A 19,116-nucleotide genomic window follows, 5' to 3' on the forward strand; every position below is an offset into this window, starting at 1 on the left:
TCTTCGAGATGTGTTGCTCATATACATTCCAATTAGGTGTGTGTGCGCCACGTGCACAATCGTAGGAAGATTTTTACCCTAGCAACACTCAATGGGTCAGCTGAGGCACCCCCTGGAGTGGCGCCCTTATAGCGCCAGATATATGCCCCTGCCGATCCAGCGCCCTCTCATTTCCTTCTTGCCAGCTACTCCGACAGAGGGGAAGGAGGGCAGGTTTGGAATGGATATGAGCAACACATCTCGAAGAACAACAGTTACAAAGGTGAGTAACTGTCTTTTCTTCTTCGAGTGCTTGCTCATATCGATTCCAATTAGGTGACTCCCAAGCCTTACCTAGGCGGTGGGGTCGGAGTGAGATGTCACGGAGTGAAGGACCGCTGAACCAAATGCAGCATCACCCCTGGACTGCTGTACTATCGCATAGTGGGAAGTGAAGGTATGTACCAATGACCAAGTTGCTGCCCTACAGATCTCCGGTATAGGTACATGAGCCAGGAAGGCAGAGGACGAAGTTTGAGCCCGAGTGGAGTGGGTGGTAAGGTGCGTAATTGGGACATCAACCAAGTCATAGCATGCAAGGATGCATGATGTAATCCAGGATGAGCTGCGCTGTGTGGAGACCGGGAGGCCCTTCATCTGGTCTGCCACAGCTATGAACAGCTGGGTTGTCCTCCTAAAAGGTTTCGTTCATTTGATGTAAAAGGCAAGGGCCCTGCGAATGTCTAAGGAATGCAGCTGTTGTTCTCATCGAGAAGCGTGCGGCTTCGGGTAGAAGACTGGAAGAAAGATGTCTTGGTTGACACGGAAGGCAGACACCACCTTAGGAAGGAAGATGGGGTGTGGTCGCAGCTATACCTTGTCCTTATGAAACACTGTATACCGTGGGTCCATCGTGAGGGTTCAAAGCTCTGACATACGTCTCACCGAAGTGATGGCAACGATGAAAGCTGTTTTCCAGGAAAGATACAGGAGTGAGCAAGTGGCCATCGTCTTGAACGGGGCACCCATGAGTCTGGATAGGACCAGGTTGAGGTCCCACATAGGGTCAGATGCTGAATTTGCGGGTACAGATGTTCCAATCCCTTGAGGAACATGCTGACCATGGGATTGGAGAAAACTGAGCACCCATTTTCGCCAGAGTGGAAGGCTGAAATCGCAGCTAGGTGTACTCTGACGGATGAAATTGCCAGGCCTTGCTGTTTCAAGACAAGAGGTAGTCTAAGATGGTAGGTAATGGCACCTCCAGAGCAGTATTGCTCAGGGCACACCAGCAGGAGAAACGCTTCCACTTGGCCAGATACGTGAACCTAGTAGAGGGCTTTCTGCTACCCAAGAGTACATGCTGCACCGAGCGGGAGCAACGTAGCTCAGATTGAGTTAGCCATGCAACATCCATGCTGTGAGATGGAGAGATTGCAGGTCCGGATGACACAGTCAACCGTGCTCCTGAGTGACTAGGTTCGGCCACAACGGGAGTTGAATTGGTGTGGTCACCGACAGATTGAGGAGAGTGGTGTACCAATATTGCCTGGGCCACGCCAGGGTGATCAAGATTAAGCCGGCCTTGTCTTTGCGTAACTTGAGAAGGACCTGTGGACTAATGGGAACAGAGGAAAGGCGTAGAACAGATGGTCTTTCCACAGCATCAGGAAGGCATCCGATAGGGAGCCCAGGGAGCATCCCTGGAGAGAGCAGAACACCTGGCACTTTCAATTCTCATGAGAGGTGAAAAGGTCTATATGGGGAAACCCCCACTTCTGGAAAACAGAATGGATAACGTCCAGGTGAATTGACCACTCGTGAGCCAGAAAGGATCTGCTGAGGTGATCTGCCAAGGTGTTCTGGACTCTTGGGAGAAACGATGCCACCAGGTTGATCAAGTGGGCTATGCAGAATTCCCACAGGCCAATGGCTTCCTGACAGAGAGGGGACAATCACGTTCCCCCTTGTTTGTTGATATAAAACATGGCCATTGCGTTGGCTGTGAAAACCGTGACACAATGACCCTGAAGGTGTTTGCGGAACACCTGACATGCCAGGTGTACTGCCCTCAGCTCCCGTATGTTGATGCGCACGGTTATCGCTTGTGTGGACCAAAGGTCCTGTGTGCGAAGGTCCACAAGATGAGTGCCCCAGCTCAGAGATGATGCATCTGTGGTTAGGACCTGGAAGGGATGTGAGGCATGGAATGGCATTCCCCCACATACCGAGTTGGGGTTCAGCCACCAAACAGGGAGGTTAAGACTTCTGTCAGTACCGTGAGCAACATGTCTAAATTGTCCCAGCCTGTGCGGTACACTGATGAGAGCCAGGCCTGAAGTGGACGGAGGCATAGTCTGGCACGTCTGATCACGAAGGTGCAAGATGCCATGTGTCCCAGTAGACCGAGGCACATGCATGCTGTTGAGATTGGGAAGCTTTGGAGACTGTGGATAATGCTTGCCATGGACTGGAAGCGGGTGTGCAGTAGACACGCAGGAGCGAGATTTGAATCCAGGACTGCTCCGATGAAATCTATTCTTTGGGTCAGCTTCAAAGTGGACTTTTTGACATTGAGCAGCAGGCCCAGCTATATGAACAAGTTCATGGTGAACTGAACATGAGATTGCACCTGGAGCTCAGAGCAACTCTGAATGAACCAGTCGTCGAGGTACGGAAACCCTTGGATCTGATGTGGATGGAGTGAGGCAGCTATGACAGCCATACACTTTGTAAAGACCCTTGGTGCCATGGATAGTCCAAAGGGAAGGACAGAAAATTGGAAGTGCAGTTGGTTGACCACAAAGCGAAGGAAGCGCCTGTGCGGTGGGTAAATTGCTATATGGAAGTACATGTCCTTCATGTTGAGGGCAGCATACCAGTCTCCAGAATCCAGGGAAGGAATAATGGTCCCCAGGGAAACCATGCAGAACTTCAACTTTACCATGAATTTGTTGAGTCTGCGCAGGTCCAGAATGGACCTGTAGCCCCCCACCCTCCTTTGTCTTGAGGATTAGGAAGTAGAGGGAGTAAAACCCCCTGCCTCTCAGTTTAGAACCTCCTCTATAGCTCTGATAGTTAGAAGCGTTTGCACCTCCTGTAGGAAGAGTTGCTCGTGAGAGGAGTCCTTGAAGAGGGAAAGGGAGGGAAGGTGGTGGCGGTGACAAAACAAATTCAAGTCGGTATCCACTTTCCACTGTGCATAGGACCCAGCAGTCTGATGTTATGCGGGACCATGCAGGGAGGAAAGAGGAGGAGCGGTTGGTGAAAGGCGGGGAAGGATCCTGTAAGGAGACTGGTGCTCCACCCTTGGACACACCTTCAAAAGTTTTGTTTGGGTCCTGCTGATGGTTTGGGGGGGCCCTGGTTCTGGCCCATCTGAGAACAAGATTGCCTCCTCCTACCACCCCGGCCATGTCTTCTAGAGAAGTTCTGTCTTGGCCGGGGGTTAGGGTAGGTGTGCTGCGGTTGGGGTCTGAAGGGCCTACGTTGCGTCACTGGGGTATGCGTGCCCAATGAACGCATGATGGCCCAGTTATCCTTCAGACTCTGGAGTCTGGAATTGGTTTTGTCCGAAAATAGTCCCTGGCCATCAAAGAGTAGGTCCTGAATTGCTTGCTGCAGTTCCGGGGGGGGGTGGGGGTGGGGGGAGGATCGGACACCTGCATCCATGAAATGTGGAGCATAGCTATGCCCAAGGCTAGAGTCCTAGCCACTGAGTCTGCCACATCTATCAAAGCCTGCAAAGATGTTCTGGCCACTTTCTTGCCCTCCTCTAGCAAGGCTCTGAACTCCTCCCTGGACTCCTGAGGAACAAGCTCTTTGAACTTCCCCATCGAGTTCCAGGTATTATAATTATAATGACTCAAGAGGGCCTGCTAGTCAGCCTCTCTGAGTTGTAGGCAGCCAGTATAATAGATCTTGCGGCCGAATAAATCCAGCATCTAGTGTCCTTGGATTTAGAAGCAGGAGCTTGTTGGCCGTGTCTTTCCCTCTCATTAACGGATTGCACAACGAGGGAGCACAGTTGAGGGTGAATGTACAAGTATTCATAGTCTTTGGAGGGGACCAAGTACTTCCTCTCCACCCCCTTGGCAGTAGGAGGAATAGACACCGGAGATTGCCAGATTGTGGTGGCATTAGCCTGGATGGTCCGAATAAACAGCAAGGCTATATGAATTGGGGTATCGGCAGATAAGATATCCACCACTGAGTCCTCGACCTCCACCAACTCCTCCACCTGGAGGTTCATATTTTGTGCCACCCAATGAAGTAAGTCTTGGTGCACACAGAGGTCTATAGATGGTGGGCCAGAGGAGGATGTGCCCGCCACCACCTCATCAGGGGAAGATGAGGAGGCTATGCCCGGGACAAAGGGGTCCTGAGGCAAGTCTTGCAGGGGGGGTTTGGCTGCCCTAAGTCCACCACGCTAGGGGTGTGGGCCTGAGCTGAGGGTAGGGCTGTCGCCTTCGAGCCCCCTGAGGGGGGGGGGAGTGAAGCAGGATCCTGCCTCTCATTGTACCATTGGCTAGCACTGTCTGCATCTTGGTCATGGACGTGGTAGCCACTCTCCACTTGAGACGACCTTGAGTTGAGGCGGGACGGTCAAAGTGGAGCCAATCGCTCATGCTGGGTCGCACTGTCCTATGTTGTTGGCCCGTGCCACGGAGATGGAGATCGGCACTGCGGTCTCGAGTGGTACCGCGATCTGGACTGGTACCGACGGTCGTATCGGTGCCGGGAGGCAGATCTGGACATCGATGAAGATCTACATCCAGAGCGGTGCTGGGAACAACTCCGAGTAGACCGGCGCTGGGAGCTGGACCAGCACCTACTGTACCGAGAAGGAGATCTTCGAGAGGCAGAGTGGTGCCGCGAGTGCCACTGGTGCCGAGATGGTGATCGGTGCCGGGACTGCGAGCGCTGCTGTGGATGAGACCAGCGCCTGGATTGGTACCGTGATCTGGATTGGGACCGGGATCGGTGCCTACCCGTCTCGCTCTGCGACGGAGGGTGCATCATAGAGGGCATCCCTATCAAGGGAACAACCTGCACCGGTGGTACCGAAGGTTGTAACGGTCCTGGCTCAGTGAGGGCAATCAGGTCGCATGCTGTGGAGAAAGTCTCAAGGGTAGAAAACAGGCCGAGCTCAACTGCGGTGTGCACCAGGGAGCTTAAGTGCACCAGACTCAATGGCGGTGTGGTGCTGGAATTGACGGTGCCAGAGTTGGAGTCTTCGCGGGGTGGTTCAGCACAGGATGATGCTCCGAGGTGGGCACAGGCGGTGCCAGCAACTGTACAGGTGCAGCAGGTAGCTTGTGTTGCTTCTTGGGTCCCAGAGACAGCGAGCTGTGCCTTGCTGGTAGCGGTGTTGGAGACGTCTGGTGTGGGAGTCTTTGCCGGTGCCGGGTCGCAAAATTGTTGTTTCCAGTGCTGGAGGCACGTTTCAGACCAACAGCGCTGGGTCTCAGCTCAGGGACAAGGACATCGAGCTAAGTGCCGCTTCCCTGAGGAGCTGCTTCAAGCGAAAGTCCCGCTCCTTTTTGGTCCGAGGCTTGAATGCCTTAAAATTGCAGCACTTATCTGATTGATGGGATTCCCCCAGGCACTTCAAACAGGAGTCATGGGAGTCTCCCGTAGGCACTGGCTTAAGGCAGGCCAAGCACGGTTTGAAACCCGGAGACCTAGGCATAAGTCCAAGTACCAGGGAGGAGGGAAGGGGAGAAACCCTTTACCTCCAATTACTATGTACACTAATGACAATAACTACTACTAACTACAACTAGAAACTGCTAACAACTACTCCATAACAACTATCTACAGGCATAAACAAGCTAAGAGCTAGGGAAGTGGAGATCAGCTAAGCCGTGCTCCACAGTTCCAATGACCATCACGGGCGGTGAGAAGGAACTGAGGGGGCACTGGGTGGGCAGGGGCATATATCTGGTGCCATAAGGGCGCCACTGTCATAACCTATTCCCAGATTTGGACCTTAGCGTCCAAAATATGGGGGTTAGCATGAAAACCTCCAAGCTTAGTTACCAGCTTGGACCTGGTAAAGCTGCCACCACCCAAAAAATTAGAGTGTTTTGGGGCACTCTGGTCCCCCCAAAAACCTTCCCTGGGGACCCCAAGACCCAAATTTCTTGAGTCTTACAACAAAGGGGAATAAACCATTTCCCTTCCCTTCTCCCTTCCAGGTGTTCCCTCCCTGGGTTCCTGGAGAGATACACAGAAGCAAGCTCCGTGAATCTAAACAGAGGGACGCCACCCTCCCTGTTCCCAGTCCTGGAAACACAAGTACTTCCCTCTTCACCCGGAGGGAATGCAAAGTCAGGCTAGTAAATCTAACACACACAGATTTCCCCCTGACTTCTTTCTCCCACCAATTCCCTGGTGAGCTGCAGACTCAATTCCCTGGAGTTCCCCACTAAAGAAAAACTCCAACAGGTCTTAAAAGAAAGCTTTATATAAAAAGAAAGAAAAAATACATAAAAATGGTCTCTCTGTATTAAGGTGACAAATACAGGGTCAATTGCTTAAAAGAAATATGAATAAACAGCCTTATTCAAAAAGAATACAATTCAAAACATTCCAGCAACTACACACATGTAAATACAAAAGAAAAAAAACAATAACCCCTATTGTTTTATGATCTTTGTACTCACAACTGGGAAACAGATGATTAGAAAGCAGGAAATAGAAAAAACCTTCCCATAGCTGAGAGGGAAAGACAAAGAACTCAGACACAAACTTCCCTCCACCCAGATTTGAAAAAGTCTGGTTTCCTGATTGGTCCTCTGGTCAGGTGTTTCAAGTTACTTCTTTCCAGGTGTAAGAGACATTAACCCTTAGCTATCTGTTTATGACAGCCACTCCAGGGGGCGCCTCAGCCGACGCACCAAGTGTTGCTAGGGTAAAAATCTTCTGACGATCGCGCACGCGCAGCACGCACACCTAATTGGAATCGATATAAGAAAGCACTCGAAGAAGAACCACAAATTTCAAAACCTCAAAAGTTACAGTGAAACAGAATTGTTGTCTTCTGGACAGCACTAACTATGGCACATCTCTGAACATATCTAGAAGAAGCTTTTTCCACATCACTCCCATTACAAAGCCCTGCAAGAAAATGTAGAGGAGTTCAAAGTATACCTATTGCCAGGCTAATGTATAGCCTTTTACTGAAGGCTGGTGACCAGCATTAATAGCATTTTGATCCAGTATTACAATAGCAATAATTGAATTTTAGAAGGTGCTAATCCAATTGAGAGTGTCAGATAAAAAGCAGGACGTGTCACCAATAGGAGCAGAGCAAACCAACGGAAAATTAAATAGACCATCTTTTCATCTTCCTTAGAATGCACATTCATGACAAATTCCTTCCTAGCAGGCTAGGTATCTAACATGCAGGATCTGTCTTTATCCACAACATAACCACCTTACTTTTCTCCTGCCCATACATGGAGACTACAGAGAAAAGACCTCAGGGAATTCCAGCTTCATAGAGCAACTTGTCAGTTTTAATTCAAGTTGGGTGGCTGCATAGTACACAAACAATCAGGAAGGAACCAAATCCAGTTCTTTTCATATGTTGGTGATTTCCATGTAATGATCCACAGGGGCATAAACATTGTACATTTAAACCGATTCATTCTATGGACATACAGTACATGCGATAGGATGGCCTTCTAAGACTATTTCAGATGGATAGCTTAGATAGTTTATAAAAACTGTAAAACACCTTATAACATCTGTTCTTGAAAGGAAACCACACTAACTTTTGTCAGTGTCTAAACATGACATATGTATATACTGTATATATAAACTGGTGCATGCAAGTTGGTCTTCAGGATCTAAGTAACAATGCGACACATATTGCACAAATTTCATTAAATGGTCAACTGGCAATAACCTTTGGGTGTATCTTGTAAATCTTTTCCTTTTCTAAGCTATACATTTTATATCTGGAGAATGTGGGAGCATCTTACCTTGCTTCCATTTTCTCTTGCCTCTCTTTCCATCTTGAGATCAGAAATTAGGAGGTTCTTGTATTTGTTCTTTCCATTACTGTTGTGATCATCTAGTCTGTATTCTGAAGTCAGCTGAGCAGAGAGGGGACTGTCACTCAGGTTCAGAGGCTGCTCATCCTGCTCCAGATCTGTTTTGCCATTACTGTTGGTTTCTGCCATCTCCCTGCAGTGTATTCCACCTGAAGCATTGGAACTGTGTCCCACGGTCTCATTGCCATTAAAACTCTCTGCAGCTGAATCATCTATTAAAAAATACATATTTTCAGTAACCTGCCACCATTGTTAACTCTGTACCCAATCAAACAGAATTTATAGCTTCACAATGTTTTGCATAGCAAAATTAAAACTGAATGATGTCTAACATCTAATGCATTTTTTGCAATAAAACACATTAGTCTTCAAGTAAAATTAAGCTTGGGAAATAAATCTATGGAATTATAGTCAAAGTTGGGGGAAAGATCTGGGCTGTCAAACTAGTGCAATTGTGCACACAAAAACTAGTGTCACACTGGCTTTTAGGAGCAAATTTCTGCCCTTGTCCATCCATTTAGGCTCTTACAACCAAGTCCATCACTGTAGCATTACATTTTTTTAAGTCAGTGTTGTTGCAGGTGGTGAGGGGGAAGAATCTGGCTCTCAGTTTTCAAGGAGATGGAAGATATTTTACTACAGACTAAATGTTTAAATAGTCAGAAATGGCCATTTAAAAAAAATCTGTCCTAAGTAGTGTAACATAAAAATTCCTTAGTTCCCCGGCTTTGTGCATTCATTGCTAGCATCAGACATTATACTGGGAAAGTTGATTCCCGGTACAAAGACCATGTCTCAGTTGTTCTCAAACTATACATCAATCATAATTGAAATAATAAAAATTACAATAAAAGACTAAGAGAAAGTCAGATTTTCATCTGAAATTTTTGTATGTTGTTGTTACAAGTAACTTCTAAGACTGTTATAACTGAAATTAAAATTATATTTTTCTCTAACCTTTCAGAGCCAGATTCTGCGACCTGTGCTTTCAATGCCTTATTCCATGAACAGTCCCATTGGAATCAACAGGGTTCATTGAACAGCAATGTACTACGCAATGTAGGAAAAGGTGGCAGAATCTGGCCTCAGTATACTTACTGGATGCATTCAACAGCATTTTTGTACAGTCACTTTCTCTGGCTTGCTAATGGTGCACACTCTTCCCCAGGTTCCACAAGACTGTTTATCAATAACTAGGGCCCTACCAAATTCACGGCCATGAAAAACACATCACAGACCATGAAATCTGGTCTCCCACAATGAAATCTGGAAGCGGTGACCAGCACATCTCTGTGGCCCATTCGCATCCAGGCACCACTTCCCACAGCTCCCATTGGCCCGGAACAGAGAACCACACTCACAGGGAGCTGCCGGGGGCAGTGCCTGTGGACAGTCAATGTCAGCAAAATGTCTTGTGGCCTGCAATCAGATTACCCTGATGGGTCACACGCGGCCCACAGGCCACAGGTTGCCCACCACTGCTTTAGTTTAAGGAAACATCTTTCCACATAACAGAATACTTTCCAAGCAACAGTTGCAATAGCAAATTTACAAATCCTGTACTAGGTGTTCGTTTATTTTATAAACAATAAATGAACATAGGAAATATAAAAGTCACAAGTACAAAACTGTTAGATGGACATATTATATCTTCTAGTCACCAATTCAATATACGTATATTGGAACCACCTATAAATTAATACCTGGGCCAAATCCAAGGCTTCACTGGGACCACTGGAATAAGTACAGCAAACAGGAGTTGATCCCTGATAAAGGTCTATACCTATTAAAGAAATATACTATACATGCTAGCCTTTGACCAGACACATCCCTACCGTGCATAATCAAATGAAATGTTGAAAACTCTACTTGCAACTGTAGAAATATAAAGGCTGTTTTATTGCACTATTGGAACAGGAGTCCATATATCTTCTAGTACAGTGCCTAATCCAAGAAACACATTATTTTAGATAAAGAACAATATTTACAACTCTTCTCAAAAGGTCTTATGCTCAAAAATAAGCTGGAAAAAAAGAATTGTAACTTTATTTATGGAAAGTCCAAACAAAGGAAGATTGAGAAACTCCTTGGTTAACACATATATATAACTGGTAACTGGTAACAGAGGACAGAAAAATGTATTAAATGTAAACAGCTCTTTATTACTTAACTACTGAAAAATGCCTGAGAATTAACAATTGTACTTAAGCACTGACATTAAAACAATGATACAAGTATTATCAACGTAATTTTAGTGGCACCTACAAATGACTCAATTCCTATATAGTAAACTCTTGTCTCTTGTATACAGTCAAATGCCTACAGTAAATAATACAGCTATACACTTTTTATCTTTCTCCTTAGGAATAAAAATCTATGTCTAGGGGGGGAATGATCAGAGGTATGGCTATAAACACACTTTTTATATGTAAATATAAATATGAATTACCGTCAAAGAACCAAGGGAAAAAAAGCATTTCAGCACTGATAGCTTCTTACAGATGTTACCAAGGTAACTAAATTACACAGTTTAGCATATTTCATTCCTGGGCAGTTGAGCTATTTTTGCAGAGAATACACTAACATTAAACTAACAGCCGTTCTGTGATTGAGACCAAGAGTCTGATCCTCTAGAGACCCTTACCCATGTGAATAGAATTTATTCTCACAAATAGTCCCACTGACTTCAAGAGAAGATCAGTGAGTCTGACCCAAGAAGTGAAGCATACTTTCCCCACCCCATGTACCTGACCAGCTCTGTTGCATGGTCCTGGCAACTTCCCATCCCCCTCCTATCTGCTTTGCTGAGTCTTGTGCCCTAGTGGTGCAGTCCCTGCACTCAGCGTGTGTAGTGATGGTGATTATACCTGGCCTTTGTATAAAGGTGAAAGAGGGGCGACTATTTGCATCCTCCCAGCACCTAGTGCCTCACTGGAGCATCCCAGGCACAATCTGGCCCTCAGATTATAAACTCTTCTGATCTAAGGATTTATTTTCTTATTTTATCTATGAAGCATCTTACATACTGTTGCTTTCATATAAATTGCAAACAAGGTATTTTTGCCGTGTTATTAGCATATTTTTCTAATGTCTATCACAACCCCTGAACAGATATATACTGCTAAAGCTGAAAATCTGTTTCCTTACCAAATATTTTTTCCTTCATCGTTCAGCGACAGGCACTGGTTTGTATTTGGAGAGGTGCTGGCAGGTTCAGAAATATAGGGATATATGCTGGGTCCTAATAGTCACATGTGTGGGTATGATATATCTTGCATGAATGGACAATTAGGTGTCACACACTCCATGAATGTAACCTGTGCATATTCCTAGTGGACAGCTTACATTGATTTATTTTTTGAAAACACACCCCGTTGAAGCATTTCTTGGGGGAGGAAGCGGAAAAAAAATTGATCATCCAGGGCTTTTAGCAATGGAGAGAATGTGGGTTGTTGTAGCAACAGAGAGCGCGCAAGCATGAGAACAGCTGCTCATAGAATATGTTGAGAGCAGTGTGTGGAATCTGATGATGTCAGGATGGCAGTTGGATTTTTGTTTTGTGCTGTGATTGGTTACAACTTCTTCTTTGAGTATCTCTTCATATGGAGCCCACTCTTGGTGCACATGTGCCCCTACGCGTGTGAGACTGGAATCTTTAGCCAGCAGTATCCATTGAGGCCATGCACATGCACTGCATGCCATTGCTCGCCCCACCCCCATGGCGTAAGGGGTGGAAATGACACAAAAGCCACTTATCAGAGGGGTAGCCGTGTTAGTCTGGATCTGTAAAAGCAGCAAAAAGTCCTGTGGCACCTTATAGACTAACAGACGTTTTGGAGCATGAGCTTTTGTGGGTGAATACCCACTCCGTCATCTTCATGCATGTCATCTCATGCATGTCATGAGATAACAAGCATCTGACGAAGTGGGTATTCACCCACGAAAGCTCATGCTCCAAAACGTCTGTTAGTCTATAAGGTGCCACAGGGCCAAAAGCCACTGCATTCCTTCCTACTGTGAGATGGAACAACCTCCATATCCCTCTTACTTCCTGTGTCATTGTTACTTAATTGTTAATTTTCTTAGTTGTAGTTGTTATCATTGCCTTATTTCTACTCGTTAGCCCCTTGATAAAAAACAACACACACACGCATACACCTCCCGCTCCTCCACCGGGAGTGTAAATAGTTTAATTTCTGTGTGGTCCGGTGCCAAACTGCCACTGGAATAGCTGACTTGAAGTCCTCCGGTAACCTGCCTGTCTAGTGATGTAGCTATACTGCTGAGTGATGGCCACATCAAAAGACTGTTTGCTTATTTGCTTTGTTTAGGGGAAGGACATATCCCCAGGGAGTGCACAGTTTCCAAGTCCTGTCCCCAGTGTCTTTGCCCAGAGGTATGGTTCAAGTGGTTTTTGTTGGGGAAGTCTATGAAGGGAGCATGTGACTCAAACTCTTCCTGCTTCTGAGAGTACTATTCACTCGTTGAAAACACAGTCAGAAGGGCCCCAGCTAGCTGAGAGGTTACCCAAGTTCCCTGGGATCAAAGAAACCACAGAGAAAGGCCTCTAAAACTGTGGTGCAGATTCTCTTAGATCAGTCAGCAATCCCTGCTGTCCATGTGAGGAAAGAGCACCATTCAAAGTCTGGAGCTTGGCTCTGATCTCTCTTCTGGGTATTGTCAAAGAACAACCTATTCACTCTTAAAGTTTTGGATGCCAACATGATTACTGTAGCTACGTCTGCACCACATGCCACTTCTGCCTCAATAAGAGTTCTGCCCCAAACATCAGAGGCTAATTTACACTCTGTGATTCCATCTGTCCCACTACCTTTGACCTCATCCAAGGGTCTCTCCTGAGCCTGAGTTTCCTTTACTGGAGATTTTTGCCCCTTTCTGCAGTTTCTAAATTCGGAACAGTACTAGCACCTAGGATACCAACTATGACAATGTCATCACATCACTCTTCATTGGTACTGACTTATTCTCATTGAGTACTTTTGACTCGTCCTAACTTTCTACCACTCCATGGGGAAAAAGCACCTCCTAGAAAGGAGTTTTACTATTCATAATTGTGTATGTCCAACAGAAGTCTTTCTCCAGGAACTGCTAATTTATCACCTGATCCAACTAAGGAGGAGGTTCATGAAAAAGGAGTGATATCCCCTTCCATCTCTCATCATAGGAGAAACAAGTCAGTCAAATCTCAAATCCGTGGATGCCTCCTCCTTGGCACCACATACCTTCATACGGGATGTAACTCTGGCCATACTGGCCAGCTTGGACACCTCATTCTCATTTCTCAACATGATAGGGTGTGGGTCATTCTACAAGTAAATCTTTTGCAAAATTGGAACCTCACACAAAACAGTTCAGCTATCACAACCCGAGGTTGCTTGCACAAAGGATCATGAAATGCACAATGAGGACACAGGCAATTTTGAATAACAAGACCCAGTGACACATATGACCTTTTTTTCATCACCGGATGAAGCTGTTGTTCCATCAACTCCATCTGTGATGGACAACTTCAAAATCTTCCAAGACCTCCTAAAGTGGATGGCCAATACCATGGAGATTCCACTAGAGGTGATACAAGAAAAAGCATATAATGCCCATTAATGAGGGTATTATTGATTCCATCAAGGATCTTGATAGATGCCAGCTTCCATCGATGCAACATCTAAAATAATGGACTGCAGATATGAAACACCCTTTCAGGCATTTTGACTATTTTTATACTCCTCCATCTCCTTCTTCATTTCTTAGTTGTATAGGCAGCAAATGAAAAGTCCAGACAAAGTTTACCAAATGGACCCCAAAGTACAAAGATCCAAAAAGACTGAAGAATATATTTTTCTCCCAAAATGATCCAGATACTCTACAGGTCAGAAATGCCAGTTAACAGACTTTGACAGCCAATGCACTATCCCTGAGAGAGATTTTAATGTTTTTTAGAATCTAAAGAGGAATTTTAGGGTTTGGCTACACTTGCAGGTGTGCAGCACTGGGAGTTACAGCTGTCTTTGTACAGCTGTGTAGGGAAAGTGCTGGAGTGTGGCCACACTGACAGCTACCAGCGCTGCAGTGTGGCCACATTTGCAGCATTTGCAGCGGTGTTGGGAGTACAGCATTATGGGCAGCTATCCCACAGAGCACCTCATCCCATTTTGGCGCCGTGTGTTGTGGGAAGGAGGCGGAGGGTGTGGGTCATTCTGCTTCCTGTCCCAATACCCCGTGATGCATCACTTCACATCCCAGCAATCCCTGTGTTTCCGTCCATGTTTGGCGCCATCTTGACTCTCTCAAGGATTTCTGTGCAGAGCAATTTCTGTGGGAAATGGAGCCCGAACTGCTGAGGAGTATGTTGACGAGTCTCACCAGCACATCATGTTTGGCAGTTGAGCTATTCCTTAAGATCCAAAGTGATGCGGAGTCCAACGATGATAGCGAGTCGCCTGATGCGTATGACACTAAATTGCTTCTGGCATTCACAGAAATGCTCAGCACCGTGGAATGCTGCTTTTGGGCTCGGGAAACAAGCACTGAGTGGTGGGATCACATCGTCATGGAAGTCTGGGATGACAAGCAGTGGCTGCAGAACTTTCAGATGAGAAAAGCCACTTTCATGGGAGTGTGTGAGGAGCTCGCCCCCACCCTGCGGCACAAGGACACGAGATTGAGAGCTGCCCTGCTGGTGGAGAAGCGGGTGGCTACTGCAATCTGGAAGCTGGCAACTCGAGACAGCTACCAATAGGTCAGGAATCAGTTTGTAGTGGGAAAGTCAACCGTTGGAATTGTGTTGAGGCAAGTTTGCAGGGCCATTAATTGCATCCTGCTAAGAAGAACGATGACTCTGGGGAACATGCAGGACATTGTGGATGGCTTTGCACAAATGGGTTTCTCCGACTGTGGAGGGGTGATAGATGGGACGCATATTCCTATTCTGGCACCACCCCACCTAGCATCTGAGTTTGTTAATTGGAAGGGGTATTTCTCTATGGTTCTCCAGGCACTTGTGGATCACCGTGGGCATTTCATTGACATTGACACAAGCTGGCCTGGAAAAGTGCATGATGTATGCATCTTTCGGAACACTGGGTTGTTCAGGAAGCTGCAGGCAGGGACTTTTTTCCCAGACCAGAAGATCACAGTAGGGGATGTCGAAATGCCCATTGCGATCCTTGGAGACCCTGCTTACCCGTTAATGCCTTGGCTCATGAAACCGTATACAGGGAAGCTTGACGGGAGCAAGGACTGGTTCAACTACAGGCTGATCTGGTGCCAATTGACTGTGGAGCCATTTAAAGGGGCGCTGGCAATTTCTGTATGAGAAGCTAGACTTGGGGGAAAGCAGCATCCCCACAATTATATCCGTGTGCTGTACCCTCCATAATATTTGTGAAGGGAAGGGTGAAAGATTCAGTCAGGCATGGACCTCTGAGGTTCAAAGCCTGGAGGCTGAATTTGCACAGCCAGAGAGCAGGGCTACTAGAGACGCGCAGCACAGGGCTGCAAAAATTAGGGATGCCTTGAGGGAGGAATTTGAGGCTGAAAACCAACAGTAATGTTTGGTGCCTTGCACAGGAGTGAAGTGCAGTGGTTACAATGTTAGTAGGAATCTGTGTTTCCTAAGCTGATTTGCAGTGCCTGTTTCTTTCCTGGGCTAAGGTATCTTTGACTTTCTGCAATAATAAAGACTGTTTTCAAAGCCAAGAATTCATTTATTGAAAAGAAAATAATTTTATTGACAGACACACAACATTTTGGGAACCTAAAAGGGTGGGGGGGTGGGGTGGGGTGGGGAACTGTACAGTCACAGGTTTGAATATGTCCTGTCTGGAGTGCTGTGCAATGACTGCAGCACTTCAGGATGCCTATACTGCATGGTGGTGGGGGTTGAGTGCCGAGGGTAAGGGTCATAGTTCACAGGGCTGGTTGGTCAACCTACAGGTGTTGGAGGCAGCTGGTGGTGGTAAGAACCTGGATGCTGGGGAAGGGAGTTGTGAGCTGACATTGGGGCACAAGGGAAAGAGCTTTGGGATGGGGGGCGGGGGCGGCGTGATAGTGCTCTGCCTGCATGGCTATGAGCACCTGGATAGAGTCCGCTTGGCACGCCAGGATGCTTATCAGCTGCTTTGTGCTTTTCTTCCTGGCCGCTGCGATTTTCTGGCGGATCCTGCTTTCCCTTTCCCTCCAGTCCTACAGTTTTTGATTCTCTGTGACAGAGTGATCCATAACTGCTTGCAGCCTGTCTTCTTTGCTTTTTCGTGGCTTCTTCCAGAAGTTTTGAAGTCTTTGAGCTGTTGATAACATGGGCAGCCGAGACCTCAAGGTTGCTTGTGGAAAGGCGAAAAAGGCAACACTTAACAGAGGCAGCATTGTTTATATCAGGCAGCTATTCCCACACAGTGAAGGAGTTCACAGTCTTCACAATAGCATAATTTTCCCATACCAAAGAGAGCGCACATAACCCACAGGAGCCCCGAAATGGTGAGTAAGTGGGACTGATTGCTTCAGGGCTGTACTGTCCTCGGGGTTTCTGTGTGTTGGGGAAAGCAAAGAGCTGCAGGGGGCACCTACACTGAACACTCTCCCAACATTTTCCACAGGAGTTGATCTTGGAAGATATCTCGCTGCTGCAGGTCACCTGGGAAGGGGGAATGAATGCTTCAGGGCTGTACTGGGGTTTCTGTGCGTTGGGGAAAGCAAACAGCTGCAGGGGGCACCTACACTGAACACTCTCCCAATATTTTCCACAGGAGTTGATCCTGGAAAATATCTCGCTGCTGCGGGTCACCTGGGAAGAGCGGGAGGATCTTCTACAGCAATGCGGATTTCGCCCTGGCCCCTATGCAGCTTGCCTGTGTCTTGCAATGGTCCCCCACCCCTCGCGGCCGAGTGGCGTGGACATGTTAGCCAGACTGGGACAAGGACCACAGTGGCTCTCCCAATAAACTTGAGCAAGTGCATTGCCCAATCTCTGGCTGAAACTTTTGAAGAGATTACCGAGGCCGATTACCGAGACGTAACAGACCACATCAATGCACTATTCCACATCTAGGCATGCATACATGCAGAATCCTCCCTCTTCTCCCGAAAAATTTCCATCCTAAAAATAAAAGCTGCTTACCGGGAACCCGCTCCTCTGTTTGTCCTCCAGCAAGTACCGGCTGCTGCGACTGGCTACCATCCTCTTGGCTTGAGAAGAGCTCCTAGCTGCATGCCTCCAGGGACTCCGGGGTGTCTTCTCCCACTCCAGTACCCTCACTCTCGGTTTCCTCCTCCCTCCCTCTTCCTCCCCCCCTACTCTGAAGTGTCCATCGTGGTCGTCGGATTGGCGGTGGGGTCACCCTCAAGTATCACGTCCAGCTCTTTGTAAAAATGGCAGGTCGTGGGGGCAGCGCCGGAGCGGCGGTTTCCCTCGTGGGCTTTGCAATAGGCACTCCACAGCTCCTTCACTTTAACACTGCGCTGCAGCGCGTCCCGGTCATGGCCCCTTTCCAACATGGCCCTTGATATCTGCCTATAGGTATCATAATTCCTACGGCTGGAGAACAGCTGGGGCTGCACAGCTTCCTTCCCCCAAACACTGATGAGGTCCAGCAACTCGCCATTGCTCCATGCTGGGGCTCGTATGGCGCGTGGAGGGATGGTCACCTGGAAAGCTTCACTGATTGCACTTCACATCTGGTTGAGCAAACAGGAAGGGGATTTTTAAAATTCCCGGGGCATTTAAAGGGTGGGTCACCTGAGGCCAGGAAAGTAGAGTTCGAACTGATGAGCAGAGTGGCTGAACAGGCATTCTGGGATACCTCCGAATACCTCTGGAGGCCAATAACAGTGCTTTTGGTGGCCACATTGGCGGAGCAGTGCTGTATCACCAGCGCTGCAGTCGTTATTCCCCAGGCCGAGGTGGAGTACAGCCAGCACTGTAGCCAGGGAGCTACAGCGCTGTATGTGCCTGGCAAGTGTGGACGGTGAGGGAGTTGCAGCGCTGTAAAGACACCACCAGTGCTGCAACTCTCCAGTGTAGCCAACCCCTTAGTCTCCAAGACAGCACTAAAAGTGTCACTTCATGCTGCAGATATATCTTGCAAGGTCCATGACTTTGTGGATTATAATGAGAAGAGCATCTTGGTTGATTGCATCTGGTTTGAATCAAAAGAGGTTCATAACAACAAAAGACCTACTTTTTGAAAGATACAACATTTAGTTCAAAGACAGATGAAGAATTACATATTAAAGAATTCAAGAGCAACCCTCTGATCTTTAGCCTTTATATCCCATCATAGAATAGTAAACAAATTCAAAGTGCAGATGACCTCAAGGCAGAAATAATCCTCTTCCTACTTCTATCATCAGAGACTGGCTAGAATCCTTTAGGAAGAGACCCTGATATGAGAGGAAAGGTTCTACTGACTCATTGGTGACATCCCATCCTGGACCTAACCAAGGGCAGCAAGTCTGACTTTGTGGTCAAGAGTTTTGGATAATCTGTAAGGATCTTTACCACTCCACTTGCTTCCAGCACTTGGTACCTCCGCCTTTTTTTTTCAAGGAGGCATGGACTGAACACACACACACACACACACACACACACACCCCGGATTTGACAGTCCTGCAGCCCCATTGGCCTGGAGCGGTGAACCGCAGCCAGTGGGAGCCGTGATTGGCAGAACCTGCGGATGCAGCAGGTAAACAAACTGGCCCAGCCCACCAGGGACTTTCCCTGAACAAGCAGTGGCCTAAGTTTGAGAACCACTGTCTTAGAGGGTATTGGTATCAAAGATTAAATAACTGTCCTTTGGGGTAAAAGAGAAGGTGTTAGTTGAGATGAGCTGGAGCTGTTGTTGTTCTTATTGTGAACGTCTGATCCCATTTCATCCCAGGTGGTGTTTGGGATTCAGCTAGAAATGGCAAAGGGGACAATGTTATTTGCATCCCTCTCTCTGGACTGGACTGGTCTGGTCAAGATAAGAACCAAGGGCTGGGGTCTCAAGAGATGGTGGGGATGGCAGCCATGCCAGTGAAGCTCACTCCAGGAGCCTCCATCTGCTCTTCATTATTTTTC

The 19,116-nt window shown here is 47.2% G+C and overlaps 1 protein-coding gene across 4 annotated transcripts in view; it reads right to left on the minus strand.

The window, feature by feature from the left end:
* The window catches only part of NOL4 (nucleolar protein 4), a 284,810-nt gene that overhangs the window by 105,837 nt on the left and 159,857 nt on the right, over positions 1 to 19,116 (minus strand). For all 4 annotated transcript variants that reach the window (XM_050941990.1, XM_050941989.1, XM_050941991.1 and 1 more), the window contains one exon: positions 7,971 to 8,254. In XM_050941990.1, the coding sequence (XP_050797947.1) occupies positions 7,971 to 8,254 (284 nt within the window). The remainder of the gene's footprint in view (positions 1 to 7,970; positions 8,255 to 19,116) is intronic.

The sequence above is a fragment of the Gopherus flavomarginatus genome, chromosome 2 (assembly GCF_025201925.1).
Source record: "Gopherus flavomarginatus isolate rGopFla2 chromosome 2, rGopFla2.mat.asm, whole genome shotgun sequence".
Taxonomy (NCBI): Eukaryota; Metazoa; Chordata; order Testudines; family Testudinidae; genus Gopherus; species Gopherus flavomarginatus.